Genomic DNA, 16,964 nt, shown 5'->3' on the forward strand with positions numbered 1-16,964 from the left:
CCAAAGGTCCTGAGTTCAATTCCCAGCAACCACATGGTGGCTCATGACCATCTATACTGGGATCCAGTGGATCTGTGCCCACTTCTGGCATGCAGGTATACATGCAGATAGAGCATTCATACATTAAACAAACAAACAAATAAATATTAAAAACATTACATACACAACAAACACACAAAAACAAAAAAACAAAACAGGGAAATGCTGGCCCGCCTGACCCCGGCTGGGTCTACCTACCCTTGGGGTACTTCTGCTGTCTAGGTTCTCCTGCTACATTTGGGAGCTATAAAAGAAGTGTGGAGCTCCTTAGAGATCAGAGTCTAGGCTCTCACAGCCAAAGCTTCCAGCTCTTGCCATCAAGCCCGTGAGTGGCGACCATGTCTGCAAAAGCTCTGGTACTGTGCAGGGAGGGGATACTCCCTCCTACAGAGCACGAGGTAGGCAAGGCTAGGTGAGCACAGCCTCGGGACTCACTGGAACCAAGTATCCCAAAGGTCAGGAGGCTCATCAGCGCTATGGAGGACGGCTTACAGGCGGCATCCAGTCGCTGGCTGCCTGATAGCTTCTGTTCTAGACTCCTGGATCCCAGGAAGCCAGAGAACAAAGGAACAACACTTCCCATGAAAAAAAGAAAACTTCTCACTTTTCTTTGTGGATTCTTCACAAGCACGACACCCTTGGAAATGAAAGGAACCTACCAGAGGCTCAGGGCAAAGGTGGCACGAGGTGGCTTCTCGAATAAGGTGCTGACTCAACTGACAGGACAGTTTCGCAGGTGGCCTGGGGCGCACTACCCACTTCTCCCTTTCTTACTTGTAGCTCTCAAGAATCACCACAGGATGTGCTGATTCCCAAGATTGAGGGATGGGGGCGGGGAAGGTCAAGAGAGCTGGGTTCAGCTCTAGCTCTTAGACACAGGATATTCTCCAACATCTTGACCTTGACCTAGACAGTCCTGCCCCATGGGGTATAAGACACAAGTCAGGCTGCTTTCCGGGTTCCCGAGCCCCAGCAACCAGCTGACACTGGACACCTGTTGTTCCTTGCTGCCCACTCCAATACATTTTTCTCCTAGACAAAACTGTCCATCTTAGAGGACATTAAGACACAGGATATTAGCTGGGCGTGGTGGTGCACACCTTTGATTCCAGCACTTGGGAAGCAGAGGCAGGTGGATCTCTGTGAGTTCCTGGCCATCCTGGTCTACAAAGAGAATCCTGGACAGCCAGGGTTATGTTACACAGAGGAAACTCTGTCTTAAAAAACCATTAAGAAAAAAAAGACATAATATTAAAATGTGAGACAACAAGAGAGAGAAGTTTCCATCTTATAGGGAAGCTAGCTAAACTAAGGAAGTCACTGACACTAACCAGACTCACCAGGTTCTTCCCCAGTGCACACATGCAACAAGGACTGCTGAGAGCCTCTCGTGGCTTGGAGAGGCAGATCAGCCAAGCACGCTGTCTGAAGGGGTCAGAGAGCAGCTGAGCTGTCTGGAAAGGACATTCAGCATCATGTAGGGCTGCCGACAGGTTAGGCCCTATTGCTTGCTTTAGGTTTTCAGCTGTTGTGGCTGTCACTCATGCTTGGGTGGGCCTTGGTAATGTAACTGTCTCTGAGTCACTTCTGCACCGGTGTGATGCAGCTGTCTCTGAGTCACTTCTGCACCTGTGTGATGCAGCTGTCTCTGAGTCACTTCTGCACCTGTAAGTAGCCCCAGTAAAACTCACTAGTTCACGATGTGAGGCTTTGGTGGCCTTTAGTTTGTCATTGGTCCCATCTGGGTGGGACAGCCAGCTATGTATTATGTCTCTCCAGGAGTAGGATCACATGCATGTGGTGTGTGAGTATTCTCGCTCGTTGTTTGGTGATGAGAACCCAAAGATGTGACCTATGAAATTAAATAACCAGTAAGTTGTACTTGCATTCTATAAAAATTCCTTCTCCATGAAAGACAGTGTTGGGACCTGAGGAGATGTCTCAGTGGTTAAGAGCACTGGCTGTTCTTCCAGAGGACCCAGGTTCAACTCCCAGGACCCGCATATCAACTCATAACTGTCTGCAATTCCAGTTCCAGGGACTCCAACATCCTTACACATGCAGGCAAAACACCAATGCACATAAAATAAAAATAAGTACATTTTAAGAAGAAGAAAAAGAGGAGGAGGAAGAAGTAGAGGAAGAGGAGGAAGAAGAGGAGGAGGAAGAAGGGGAAGAGGAGGAGAAAGAGGAGGAGGGGAAAAGGAACAAGAGGAGGAAGAGGAGGCAGAGGAAGCGAGGCAGAGGAAAAGGAAGAGGAGGAAGAAGAGAAGGACGAGGAGGAAGAGGAGGAGGAGGAAGAAGAGGAGGAAGAGAAGGATGAGGAGGAGGAAGAGGAGGAGGAAGAGGAGGAAGAAGAGAAGGATGAGGAGGAGGAAGAGGAGGAGGAGGAGGAGAGACATTGTTTAGGCTGGAGAGCTGGCTCAGTGGTTAAGAGCACTGACTGCTCTTCCAGAATCCCTGAGTTCAATTCCCAGCAACCACATGGTGGCTCACAACCATCTGTAATGGGATCCGATGTCCTCTTCTGGTGTGTCTGAAGACAGTGACAGTGCACTCATATACATAAAATAGGTAAGAAATGACAAGATACTGACCAGGAAAATATTCACAAAAATAACTGTGTAATAGAAAACTGTTATCTAAAATATATACAAAAGAGTCTTAAATTTCAACAATATGAAAACAACCAGGAGCTGGGGAGATGGCTCAGTTGGCAAAGCACTTGTCATATGAGCCTGAGGGCCAGAACTCACATCCACAGTGCCCATGAAGAAGTCCGGCTCTCCTGCTGTCCCAGCACTGGTGGGTCAGAAACAGAAGGATCCCGGAGTTTGCTAGCTATCACTAACACCACCAAATACTGTGAGAAGGCAGGATGGGGGCATGGCACCACAGAAGCTCTGCCAGTTAATGGATTGGGAAGGCAGCCTGGCAGTTTCCTTTATAAGCTAAATAATAATTTGCCATATGATCCAGGAATCACGTTCCTTGGTATTTACCCAAAGAAGCTGAGAACATGTCCATACCAAAATCTGCACATAGATGCTACAGTCATTACCACCAAAACTGGAAGTCCTCAACATGTCCCCCGCCAGGAGGATAAACTGCCAGCCAACTGAACAAAGGAAAACTATTCACCTCTCCTTTTTAAAAAAAAAGTTTTAAGAAAGCAAGTCTTGGGCTGGAGAGATGACTCAGTGGTTAAGAACACTGACTGCTCTTCCAGAGGTCCTGAGTTCAATTCCTAGCAACCACATGGTGGCTCACAACCATCTGTAATGGGATCTGACGCCTTCTTCTGGAGTGTCTAAAGAGAGCAAGTGTACTCACATACATAAAATAAGTAATTCTTTTTTTTTTAAAAAAAAAAAAAAGACAACTCTTAGGTTGGAGAGCTGGCTCAGTGTTTAAGGGCACTGGCTGCTCTTCCTGAGGTCCCGAATGTCAATTCCCAGCAACCACATGGCAGCTCACAACTGTCCAATTTGAGGGAATTTGATACCCTCACACACACGCATACATGCAGGCAAAATGCCAATGCACATAAAACGCAAATAAATAAAAAATAAATAGATCATTACAAAAATGAAAATAAAAAAAGTTATCAGGCTGGGTGATAGTGGTACATGCCTAGAGGCAGGTGAATCTCTGAGTTCAAGGCCAGCCTGGTCTACAGAGTGAGTTCTAGGGCAGCCAGGGCTACACAGAGAGACCCCGAGTTGAAAACAAAACAAAAGAAAACAGAAAAACAAAACAAACCACACAAGAAGTTATCAAATCACTAAAAGACATAGAGGAATTCAAATACAAATGCCAACCGTGTGTCCCTCTGAAAAATAGCTAAATTAGGGAAACAAAGACCAGCAGCCACGAGGGCTTGCGCAGAGCGATACGCAGAGCGCAGAGGCCCCTGGGGACTGTTGACAATACCTGATGTGACCCTGCGCAGTGAGCATCCGTCACACACATCTGCCCACAGAGCCACCACAGGACTGAGCCCTCCTGTGCAATTCCGACAGGACAGAGGTCCCATCTGGCAGGGGTGACAGTTGTGGGGTAGCTGGGCATGGAAAGGGCAGGGAAAGCCTGTGCAATCCAGGTTTCTTCCCAATTTGCTTGATTCTACTACTCTTCAAAAACCAAGGGTTTTTATTGGTTTTTGTTGTTTTGGTTTGGTTTTGTGAGCCAAGGTCTTTCTATGTAGCTGTGACTGGCCTACAACTCACTGAAAACCAGGCTCGCCTTCAATTTGCAGCAATCTTCCTGCCTCTGCATCCCAGGTGCTGGCGCTGCAGGTATGTGCCACGCCCACTCCAGTGGAGCCTGTGTGACGTGAAGCGTTTCCATCCAGAACAGAGGCCTGTGCCTGGAATGGCTTGGGCTCCTGGAGGTCCCTGGCCGTCTCCCTACAAATAGATGATGACCAGGGTCTATGCTTGCGGTGGAGGTGCCTTCTGTGTTCTAGCCTTGGTGATCTTAGCAACTTTAAGCTGTCAATAATATCTGATTTTAAGAATATAGCAGTGTGGGAAGATGGTCTTGTACCTTTAGATGTTTCAGGAACTGAAAGTTCAGAGACGGAAACGTCTCACACCATCATGATCCTGATGAATTCAATGGCTGCAATGAATTCAACTGCTGTACCCATTAGTTCCCAGCAAATAGGAGAGAAATTAATTACAGCGATTAAGAACATGACTGTTCCAGAAAAGCCTTTCCCCCTTTTGGGAAAGTTTTATTTAGCATGATTCAGCATAGTAGTGACTCTTTTAGAAAGATCATGGATAAGTCCCAACAAGCTGAGCAAACTTATCAAGAGTTAACTAGAAGGAAAAGAGAAACTAACACTGAGCAAGAAATGAAAGAAATTATAGAATGGTTACAAAAGTTTCCATATTATCTTGAGGGACCATAAACATAGACTTTAAACTTTATTAAAACAAAGGTAAATGTTGAATGCATATCTGGTGCCCACAAGTCTGGCAGCGTAACTGCAGTTTTCTAAACTATTGTCTGCGGCTGAGAATTGTTTTCTAGACTGTACGTTCAGCTTTCCTCCTTGCAAGGGACATTTGGTGGGGTGATGAATAAGAGCTGGATGATTGCCAATTATGATGTTCCTGTTCTAACTGCTTAAATCTGTGCCAAGAAGTAAAGCCTTTTGCAGCAGCACACATCTCAAATTTGTGTCTGTCTGTCACGCCGAATCCATTCTCTACCTGAAATCCAAGCCATGGTCCCTCTGCTGACACACTCCCCTGGGTGGTCTGCGACAGGTATGTGCCACCATACTTGTTTTAATAAGATATACTTGGTTTAAAAAGATATAATTGCCCACCTAAACATACCAGCCAGCCTCCCCAGTTAGAAAAGAAATAGCTCAATCAGGAATTAAGAAAAAGAAGCTGGGTGGTGGTGGTGCACGCATTTGATTCTAATACTTAGGAGGCAAAGGCTGGCAGATCTCTGTGAGTTCAAGGCCAGCCTAGTCTACAGAGTGAGCTTCAGGCCAGCCAAGACAACATCGTGAGATCCTGTCTCCAAAAAATAAGATTAAATAAATAAATAGATGCATAAAATTAGGCTATCACTATGCCCCTATTAGAATAGTTAAAATTAAAATACTAATGACATAGAATATTGGCAAGGATGTGGGGACACTGGCCCTTTACACATTGCTCATGGGAATACAAAACGGTCTAGATATTGTGGAGAAAGCCTGGCAGTTTCCTATTAGACTGAACATACTCTTAGACTCCAGAAAAATGAAAATTTATATGAAAAAACCCATCTGTTGAGGCCTGTTCCCCAGCATAGCCACAGCCATTTTGTTCCATGCCCCCAGCTATTCCATATTGTTGCTGTAACATGCCCGCCAGTCACTGACACAGAAGTGACCTGACTCAGAGCAAGGTCATGTTGACCACATGCCCTGATATGTTCTGTGTGAGCTTTGTTAATCTTAAGAAATTCCACAACCATAAGCCTCACATCAGACTCATCAGATTAAAGGTAAATGTGGACTGTTTGTCTAAAATAGCTTGAGTCAGAGCCGACCAGCAGGTGACACCCGATTCTGGGCTCACTGTGGTTTTTGCATTTCCACCCTTTATAAACTGCAGTTTCCAGCTCTCCAGTCTGAGCGGTTGCCCTGGTCGATCGGTCTTGGGGTGTGCATTCAATAAACCATCCCCCTTTAACTGGGATTGGTGTTCATGTGGCTTGTGGGGCAACTCCTGGACCCCAACACAACCATCACACAAAAGAGCAGAGCAGTTTAGTGCACAATATTCCCAAGCTGGAAACCGTCCAGTCCCTCCAATAATGACTGAGTGCGTGAGCTGAGTGATGCCTTTAGTGGTGCGAATATGGGCTAGCAGTGAAGAGAGCAAGCCATGCTCGCTTTGGCACTAAAACTGAAGAACTACAAAAATTAGCACGGCCCCCCCACGAAGATGACGTGCCAATGTGTGAAGGGTGCCATGTTTGAAAAAGGAAATCGCATGGCCACATGCTATAATTCAATGTGTATAAATTTCCCAGCCTCCAAGGACGGCAGTCAGGTATCAAGGACAGCGCTGTAGACTACAGTGAGTAGGGAATCACCAGAATGTGGTGGCTTCAAAGTGGTAGCTGCAAGGTTTCTATGACAATGAGAGTTTTGTGGCTTTGGTGTGACCCTACCAGGCTATGCCTGTGTCAAATGAGGGGGCGAATGTGCATATATATATACTTGTGCATATACATACACAAGAACAGCTAATGAATCTGGAACTGGCCTTTAGAGTATACAAAATACCATGTTGCCCGTCTTAGCCTCATGTATGGTGTCATCATAGGTGACACTGGGAAAGGCCATGGGGCCTTTCCTCATTGGTTTGTCATTTCTTGTAATCTCAAAATTGTCTCAAAATAAAAAAGTTTCCTCCACTGAGCAAGTCGACATTGCACTGGACTCAGCCTAACTATCTGACCAGTGTCACCTCAAAAGAACAGGACTTTCTATACACCTGTAGTATGGTTCAAGAATATCAAACAGTCCAGGCATGGGGGACGCATGCCTTCAATTCCAGCACTCTGGAATCAGAGGCAGACTGATCTCTGTGAGTTCAAAACCAGCCTGGTCTACATAGAGAATTCCAGGACAGCCAAAGCCACATGGAAAGACTCTGTCTCAAAAATGAAACGGAAGAAAAACAACAAAATTTTAAACTATATATACTATATACTACTACATTAAGTTTTTATTTTAAAAATAATTTATAAATAATATACTGTGTTATCTTTCAACTTTACAGATCTTTGGTTTGCATTATTTAATGTTTTATATCAGTGGTTCTCAACCTTCCTCAGGCTGGAAGTTCCTCTCCTTGTGGTGACCCCTAACCATAGAATTATTTTGTTGCTACTTCATAACTATAATTTTGCTACTGTTATAAATTGTAATGTAAATATCTGATAAGCAGGATGTCTGATGTGTGACCTCCCAAAGGGGCCATGACCCTAGGGTTGATAACCACTATTTTATATAATTTTTATATGGACATATATGTGCCATAATAAAATGGATTTCTGATCATAACGTCTTGTTTATGCTTATTGGACATATTGTCTCCATCACTATTATGCCGTTTTACAGAGACAGTCCTGACATTTCCCCTATAACCCACCAGAGAAAGTGAGGGTCTTATCATATGTTCACTCGAAATTACATAAACACTTGTAAAAAAAGATATTAAGAAATACAGAACACTTTACCAACTTGGAAATTCTCAGGACGCCTCCTGAGTTGTGGATTCTTAGATTCGAAAATGTTAACCATACATATCTTTATTCATCATGTGTGGGGTACACATGAGCATGCAGAGCCAAGTACAGCTTATGGGGGCTGCCTCTTCCTCTCACCACACAGGGAGTGGGGATCAAACTTAAGCTGTCAGGCTTAAAGCACTCCGTTAACTGTTGAGCCATCTCGTCAGCCCTAGGCTCTAAAACTCAACAGCATCTTCCTGACTGGTGACTTCTCTGGGCTTCACCCCAGGACTAATATACTCCAGCAGCCCGGAGAGTGCTCCCCTTCTAAGGCCACCCTACCAGAGCGACCACGTCCCGCCCAAGGGCGTTTTCTAGCTGGTCAACATAGCCATGTACTCTAACACCCTCTCCAACGAGCAGAGTGCTGGCATTTACTCAGAGCCCAAAATTACAGCTCTGTAACCGGCAGTGTCATGCCTCTGGCCCCCCATCTTTAGGATTTCTCACACACTACACACTACTATACACTCTGCCCATGCAGCTCTCAGAGCCTCAGACAGCCCTTACTTGTAGAGTTCCCTTAGCCTAGAGCCTTCCCTGACTCAGCACTCAGCCCCAGGGCAGAGGCCACTGGTAACTTTCACCTTCAGGACGTCTATGTGGCTTACCAATGGCACCGAGGGCATGCTGGAGCTCCAGGGCAAAGGCAGTTAGGGGCACATCTTCAGAGACAGGCATTGCTGCCACCGTGGACAAGTTGCCAGGGGGGTTTCCCAAGTCCCATTTGGTGCTTGCTGTGTTAAATCCAAGCTGGTGACCTGTAGGAATAGAAGCAGGAATGACCTTGGAAGACTGGGCCACCAGTAGCACGGCTTCCATGGTTACAGTGCCGCCCTCTATGACCAGGGTCTGCTCTCAGTTTCCCAATGACTAAAGCAGTCCCTCAAGCAGTACCAAAACCATGTTGACCCTCCAGAGCTTAGGAACTCAAGGAGCAAGAAAATCTGGAAAACATTTTGCCAGCTGAGAACACTCCTCCCCTCGAAGCCTAGGCTGGCCTCAAATCCGCCTGTGTTAATAGCATATACGCTACCATGCCGGGAAGGACTTGTTTCTCTTTACAGTTTTTTGGTTTCTTATCTTTTGAACCTAGAAATGCTAAATTTAGAAGAGCAACAAACACACCTTTATTATCTCTTATCCATGTGGATTTTCAAACCCAAAGGAAACAGAGAATCAGTACAGTTCTGGGCAGGGGCAGCTGTGCTGGGCAGGGGCAGCTGTGCTGGGCAGGGGCAGCTGTGCTGGGCAGGGGCAGCTGTGCTGGGCAGGGGCAGCTGTGCTGGGCAGGGGCAGCTGTGCTGGGTGGTCCCAGAAGGAATGCTGGGAGGAGAGACCAAGGCAGGCAGAGCCTCCCCCAGGCCATGATGGCCACAGGTCCATATTTCCTTACCTAGACACCCAGGGCTCTTCTCCCCAGGCTCTACTCAGCTGCAGGGGACAAGGGGCCACCCCTCTAACACAGTGCAAGACCAAAGACTTTTATTTCACTACCCTTCAGCAAAAGATCCTACTATAGGTTCTTCTTTTGGTGTGTGTCCTTCCTGTTTCCACGAAGATGGCTAAGCTCATCTCATGCCACCTGGTAGGCGTAGCCCCACTTGACCAGGGTTTCCTGTGGCACTGCCATGCTACGGGCTCCCTGGTCACTGATGGCCCACTACAAAGTCCTGCCCATACCTTCTGTTTTCCTCTGATACAGACACATGCCCATCTTCAGGCCTGAGCTGCCTGTCTCCCTGTCTCCCTTAAAAGCAGTTTCCAAATGGCTGGCGTCTTTCCTGCAGCTTCCAGACACTGTCAGATACATGATCCCAAGGGTACGCACATGCGTCTGCAGAGACTGACTTGAAGTCAGGTGCAGAGGTCCAGGTGGAGCCCCGTGCTATGTGCAGCCCTGGTCAGTGATCTGTACAAGGAGAGCCAGCAACTCGTGAAGCTGGGCCACGCCAAGACAGCAACCATGTTTCCAGATGACACAGGTTCAGGCAGTAAGGGAGCTAAGGAAGGGTTTGCCATACCAAGCAAACCTAACAGCAGGGGAGAGGAGGCAGTAACAAGCAGAAACAAGTCTGCATTGTTAAGAGAATACAGGTACCTCACATACATACTACATACACATAATACACATGCAATACACACACCCTCCTGCATCATACATATACCACACACACACTACATACACATAATACACATGCAATACACACACCCTCCTGCATCATACATATACCACACACACACTACATACACCCTCCTGCATCATACATATACCACACACACACTACATACACCCTCCTGCATCATACATATACCACACACACACTACATATACATAATACAGATGCAATACGCGCACCCTCCTACATCATACATATACCACATAGACACTAAATACACATAATCCACATGCAATATACACATCCTCCTACATCACACATATACCACACACACTATACACACCCTGCTGCATCGTATATATACCACACACACTACATGCACCCTCCTGAGCCGTACATATACCACATATACCCTACACATACTTCACATACGTATCTCACACACATCATATACATCACACACACACAACTCCCATACATACCACCTAGGTACCATGCATACACCACATATATAACATATACATCTGCCTTACATATATACCTTACGTATACCACATGCACTATTCCTCATGTACACACATATACAAAAACAGTCACTGCAGGATCATTGAAGAGTTGAAAGGCCAGGGAGAGTGCTGCAAGTCTGTAATCCCAGCACTTGGGAGCAGAGACGGGAGGATCTTTGTGGGTTTGAGGTTAGCCTGGCCTATGTACTAAGCTCCAGGACAGCCAGAGCTACACAGAGAAACCCTTCCCTCCATTGCTGGTGGGAGTGCAAACTGGTATAGTTACCTTGAAAAGGTAGTTTCTTAGGAATTTGGGAATCTATCTACCTTAAAACCCAGGCAGCTACACCAATCCTGAGCACAGACCTAAGATTCTCCTCTATACCACGAGAACGCATGCTCACCTACGTTTATAGCAGCTTTATCCAGAGAAGCCAGACACTGAAACAATCTAGATGCCCCTCAACCAAAGAGTGGATAAAGAAAATGTGCTATACCTACACAGTGGAGCATTACTCAACTGTTTAAAAAAAATAACACCATGAGATTTGCAGGCAAATAAATGGAACCAGAAAAAAAAAATCCTCCCGAGTGAGTTAACCCGGGCCTAGAAAGACAAACAGGGCTTGTACTCACTTATAAGTGTGTATTAGCTGTAAAGTAAAAGATGGCCATGTTTCAATCCTCGGACACAGAGTGCAAGAGGGCTGGGGTGGGGGTGGGACAGATAAATCTCCCTGGGAAGGAGACTAGAACAGAGATTGAAGGTGGACAGGTGGCAGGTGGGATGGGAATAAGAGGGATCTGGTGGGAGCTGGATGGAGGAAGAGGGGACTGGGAGATACAGCTGGACTGGGGGCATCTCAGACATGAGCTAGAAACCCAGTACAAAGCTCCCAGAAGTCACAAAGGTGACTCAGGCTCAGCCTCCTAGCAATGGGCAATATGGACCCTGAACCGGCCACCTCAGGCACAACTTCCAACAGAGGGATCGGGACACCAACCCAGCCACAAAACCTACGACCTATAATTTGTCCTGCCTATGAGATGTGCTGGGGTAAAGACACGGTGCATGAGGGAGTGGCTGACCAATGGCTCGTGCAGACATTAGACATTAGAGGGAGCCCACCCTGACACTGCCTGGAGGGCAGGATGCAGAGGCTGGGTAGCCCAGAGGCCTAGGATAAAAAATGATTCTCAATGATATTCTGCTAACTCATAGATTAGTGCCTAGCCCAACTGTCATCAGAGAGGCTTCACCCAGCAACTGATGGGAACAGATGCAGGGACCCACAGCCAAACCTTAGGCAGAGATGCTCAGGGAATCATGTAGAAGAGAGGGAGGAAGGACTGTAGGAGCCAGAGAGGTCAAGAACACAAGAAACCCACAGAATCAATTAATCGGGGCTCATAGGGGCTCACAGCCAGGAGTCCAGCATGGGCTTAACCTAGCCTCCTACATACATGCTACAGTTGTATCGCAGCTTGGTCTTCTGTGGGACTCCTAACAGTGGGAGCAGGGGCTGTCTCTGACTCTTTTACCAGCACGTGGGACTTTTTCCTCCTACTGGGCTCCCTGTCCAGTCTTATTATGAGACACCTTGTCTAACTGTAGCTTGATGTGCCATGTTTGGCTGACAATGCATGGGAGGCCTGCACTTTTCTGAGGAAGAGTGAATGGGGGAGGTGGGAAGGAAGGACAGGGAGAGAGGAGGGAAAGTGAGGTCGGGTTGTAAAGTAAATAAATTGATTAATAAAAAAAGAGCAAACACACACACACACACACACACACACACACACACACACGAAACCCAACAACAATAACAAAAACAAAAATAGAGCTGAGGGGAGACGCTTGGTAGTGGGGAAAACGCCTAATGAATGACCCTCTTCGGTAGTGGTGGCACACCATCTGGTCTATTGGTGAGAAAAGCTATTTGAACAAAATGGCTAGTTAACACCTATAGTTTTATAGTTATTATAAAAAATAATTCTATTGCTAAATAAACATCTCAAACCGTCCAAAACCAAAGTGCCTGGATGTCTAAACAAACAGAAAAGGAGATAATAAGCCCGCCCTGCTCAATGTCCTGACATTCATGGACTGGGCACCTGATCTTCCCTGACCAATGCCCTCAGCGCTTGCTGCCTGGCACCACCCCCTCCTCACACAGCCCTCAGCTCCAAGAGGTAGCTGTGGGAATGAAGCGAATGGTCTCCATGGTTCCAGTAGGAAAGCCTATAATGGGCCCTCTTTGGTACCTCATTCTCCACAGTCCCCACAGAAGGACAGAACAAAGCAGTGCAGAGTCCTAGCAACCATACCGGCTACTGGCTCCTGGCTCAGGACACACAGAGTGACCAAACTACCATAGCCACAAAACTAGGGCAGAACTTGAGCTGTGAATACACACACACACACACACACACACACACACACACACACACACACACACACACAGCCACAGAAGATTTAAATAGTATGCAATATTCAAAAGTATATACTTATTTTATTTACTATATTAAGAATTTGGTATACACTAATTACTAGGTACACCAAGAGCAGGGAGCATTGTCTGTTTGGAGACAGGGACATTTCCTGGCAGATTACATCTAGAACATTCTTGTGTGTTTGTGTGTAGTCTTGGTCTTGGAACTCCCTTAGTTGACCAGGCTAACCTTGAACTCTGCTTCCAGAGTGCTGGAATTAAAGGTGTGTGCCTCTAGAGCAAAGAATCTTACTCTGAATGAGAAAAGTCAGTCACAGGATAACAACACAAAGGTCAGAGCTGTTTGCCAGGAGTAATGAAATACAGCCAGTTACCGCCAGCAATCATGAAGTCACAAACACTTTTAAACACAGAAAACCTCAGCAAAACAAAGAAGAACCAAAATACAACAAAGAAAAGTTTTGAGGGTGGGAGTGGGGGGTGGGTGGGACAAGGACAGACAGAAGTCACAGTTGGACAGATGGACAAGACATGGCAGGAGTGACAGCAGCATACACTGGAAACCCAACAGGGGATTATGAGACTACAGAGGAAACTGGCCAGTTCTAGGTCAGTATGGGCTATATAATGAGTCTGAGGGCCAGCCTGGGATACACAGCAAGATCTTGTCTCAAAATAATAATAACCAAAAAAATGTTTTAAACCACTTTATATGGGCTAAGAGGAGAATCGAGGTGACAGAAAAGAGCAGGTGACACTGAGGACGGTGAAAATTCTATTTGAACATCATGGGGACAAAGAGATAAAATAGTGAACAGTGTCCCAGATTCCTTCAGGACAATAACAAAAGGCCCAGCATTTGTGACATTTTGTTTCCAGAAGAAAAGAAAGAATACAGGATTGAAAGAAGATGTAAAGAAAAAAGGGCTAACGATTCCCCGAGTTTGCTAAAAAGATACAAATCTACAGAATAAAGTAAAAGTAACCCCAGACAGCAGAAACACCAAGCTATCAAGCCTTTGAAAACTGAGGATGAGGTCAGATGAAGGGCAGGTCGTGCGGCCGAGGAGTGGGCTGGAGGTCTGACTTTTTCGGATTTTGGAACATTTCCAGATTACTGGTCAAACATTCCTAATTTGAAAGTGGCAAATGTTCCTAAATTCAGAACTTCTAAATGCTGACACGACACTCAGGAAGTTTCTGACTTTTCAAAGCACATCTTTGGTTCTCAAGGCATGTAGAAGTGATGGCTAAGATACAACTCAGGGGCTGGTGAGATGGTACTTCCTCCAGGACCGAGCTCAACTGCCAGCACAATGGCTCACAACTGTCTCTAACTCCAGCTCCTGAGGATCTGACGCCCTCTTCTGGCCCCCGTGGGTACTGCATACAGTACTGTACAGACATCTGCAGGCAAAACACCCAGACACATAAGACAAAAATAAACAAATCTTAAAAACCAAACAACAACAATGAAACCCCATAACACATCAAGAGCAGGCCACAGAATGCCGTGACCTGAGCACTAGCTGATCGGGTACTCTCTCTTTTTTTTTTTTTTTCCGGAGCTGGGGACCGAACCCAGGGCCTTGCGCTTGCTAGGCAAGTGCTCTACCACTGAGCTAAATCCCCAACCGGGTACTCTCATTCCAGCTAAGATGAAAACCACTGATGCGGATGTAAAATACTGTTCTCCCTAGAGTGACCACAGAGCTCGTCCAACAGTGTGTGTGTAAATCAGAGTTCATACAAATAAGATGCTTAAAAACGCTGAGTATTCGCGTCCGCGCCCGAGATATCTCGCTGTCTGTGCAGCTCTGAGTCCACACCTCTGTCTACCCAGCAGCTATGCCGCCGTACACCATTGTCTACGTCCCAGTTCCAGGGCGCTGTGAGGCCATGCGCATGCTGCTGGCTGACCAGGGCCAGAGCTGGAAGGAGGAGGTGGTTACCATAGATGTCTGGATGCAAGGCTCACTCAAGCCCACTTGTCTTTATGGGCAGCTCCCCAAGTTTGAGGATGGAGACCTCACCCTTTACCAATCTAATGCCATCTTGAGGCTCCTGGGTTTTATGGGAAAGACCAGAGGGAGGCCGCCCTGGTGGATATGGTAGGGGATGGAGTGGACGACCTTCGCTGCAAATGTGTCTCCCTCGTCCACACTAACTATGAGAATGGTGAGGATGACTATGTGAGGGCCCTGCCTGGGCATCTGAAGCCTTTTGAGACCCTGCTGTCCCAGGACCAGGGAGGCAAAGCTTTCATCATGGATGACCAGATTTCCATTGCCGATTACAACTTGCTGGACCTGCTGCTGAGACCCGGTCCCTGGCTGCCTGGACAACTTCCCCCTGCTCTCTGTATGTGGCTTGCCTCAGCGCTCGGCCCAAGATCAAGGTCTTTCTGTCCTCCCCCGACCATGTGAACCGTCCCGTCAATGGCAATGGTAAACAGTAGTGGACGGAAGAGACAGGAGCTTCTTGTCCCCCTTTTCCCAGACTAATAAAGTTTGTAAGACAGAAAAACAAACAAAAAAACGGCTGAGTAATCAAAGCTAATATAGGAAGGAAATAAAAACAAGATAGCAGACATAAACCCTAACAGAATGGTCATGTTAGGTTTAAACGGTCCACATGGTTAACGTAAGGCAAACACCGCCACAAGAGCTCATTAAAAACTTGACTTCTCTATATCTTTCTTTAAGAAACATATTTCAGACACAATGGTCGGATAGGCTGAAAGGAAAGACAGAAAGAAATCCTATGTGTGAACTGTGTGCTCTCTCCTAAAACTCATGTCCACCCGGAACTTCAGCACACGGTCTCACACAGAGAGAGCCTTAGAGAGGATGAAGTTAAGATGAATTCAGTGTGGATCACAGCTTCCCGTTGCTGTGCACGCATTGCAAGCGCACAGTTTGCTTAACATAAACCTAAAACACCGGATGTGGGCTGGAGAGACGGCTCAGAGGTTAAGAGCATTGCTGTTCTTCCAGACGTCCTGAGTTCAAATCGGTGGCTCACAACCATCTATAGTGACACCCGATGCCCTCTTCTGGCATGCGGGTGTACATACAGGCAGAACACTGTATACATAATAAAGAGATCTTTACAAATATATATCAGATGTGACCCAAATGACCAGGTGTACTGAGAGTAAAGAGTTAAACAGCATGTTTACCTGTGAATTTGTCCTTACAAACATTCAGTTCGGTAAACCAGGGTCAGAGGTGACAACGGATGTAGAGTTTATATACGCAGAGGGACAGGCCACAAGTGAGCTAGCCTGGGGAACTAGTGGAAGCTTATACTCGCAGAGGGACAGGCCACAAGTGAGCTAGCCTGGGGAACTAGTGGAAGCTTATACTCGCAGAGGGACAGGACACAAGTGAGCTAGCCTGGGGAACTAGTGGAAGCTTATACTCGCAGAGGGACAGGACACAAGTGAGCTAGCCTGGGGAACTAGAGGAAGAGGAAACATGAGAAGAGCAGAATGAGTGGGATGGACCACAGGCGTGCACAAATACAGACCAGTATCGCAGGCCAGGAAGTCAGAGATGGAGGCAGGAGACAGCCACAGGCAAATTATGCACAGAACAGTGAGAGCAAGGTCGGAGTATGTGGGATTCAGGGGAGAAGGCAGCTCTGGAACACAGTGACCAGTGGCGCCCAAATTAGGGCCACTCTTAGAGCTAGAAGAACACACACATGCTGGGGTAGTTGTAGTTCCTGACACCCACTCCTCTCAGACCGTCTTTTCACACTTGGCAGTGACAGACAACAGCAGTCCCAGCTGTACCACTCTTCCAGAGGCCTCATCCTCTTGTTTCCTCTTTGTAAACACAAGGTAGCTAGGTCACAGTGTCCTTCTGTGCCACCCACACTGAGCCACAGTTTGGCAAAATACACCGGCACTGTTAAAAAGCTAACCCTCCTTACTCAGAGCTGTGCTCGGTGAGACTTTCCCGGATGTTCTCAGGAGTCATACAGCACAGTATCCCACAATGCTCCCTCCAGAGGTCTGCCCAGCCAGG

General features: G+C 46.7%; 1 protein-coding gene and 1 pseudogene across 1 annotated transcript in view; one reads left to right on the forward strand and one right to left on the reverse strand.

The window, feature by feature from the left end:
* Window positions 1-16,964, reverse strand: part of Pnpla7 (patatin like phospholipase domain containing 7) — a 79,022-nt gene that overhangs the window by 15,135 nt on the left and 46,923 nt on the right. The window contains exon 20 of the mRNA XM_032903144.1: window positions 8,466-8,615. Within this exon, the coding sequence (XP_032759035.1) occupies window positions 8,466-8,615 (150 nt within the window). The remainder of the gene's footprint in view (window positions 1-8,465; window positions 8,616-16,964) is intronic.
* LOC116901326 lies at window positions 14,777-15,388 on the forward strand (annotated as a pseudogene).

Source organism: Rattus rattus, chromosome 5 (assembly GCF_011064425.1).
Source record: "Rattus rattus isolate New Zealand chromosome 5, Rrattus_CSIRO_v1, whole genome shotgun sequence".
Classification (NCBI taxonomy): Eukaryota; Metazoa; Chordata; class Mammalia; order Rodentia; family Muridae; genus Rattus; species Rattus rattus.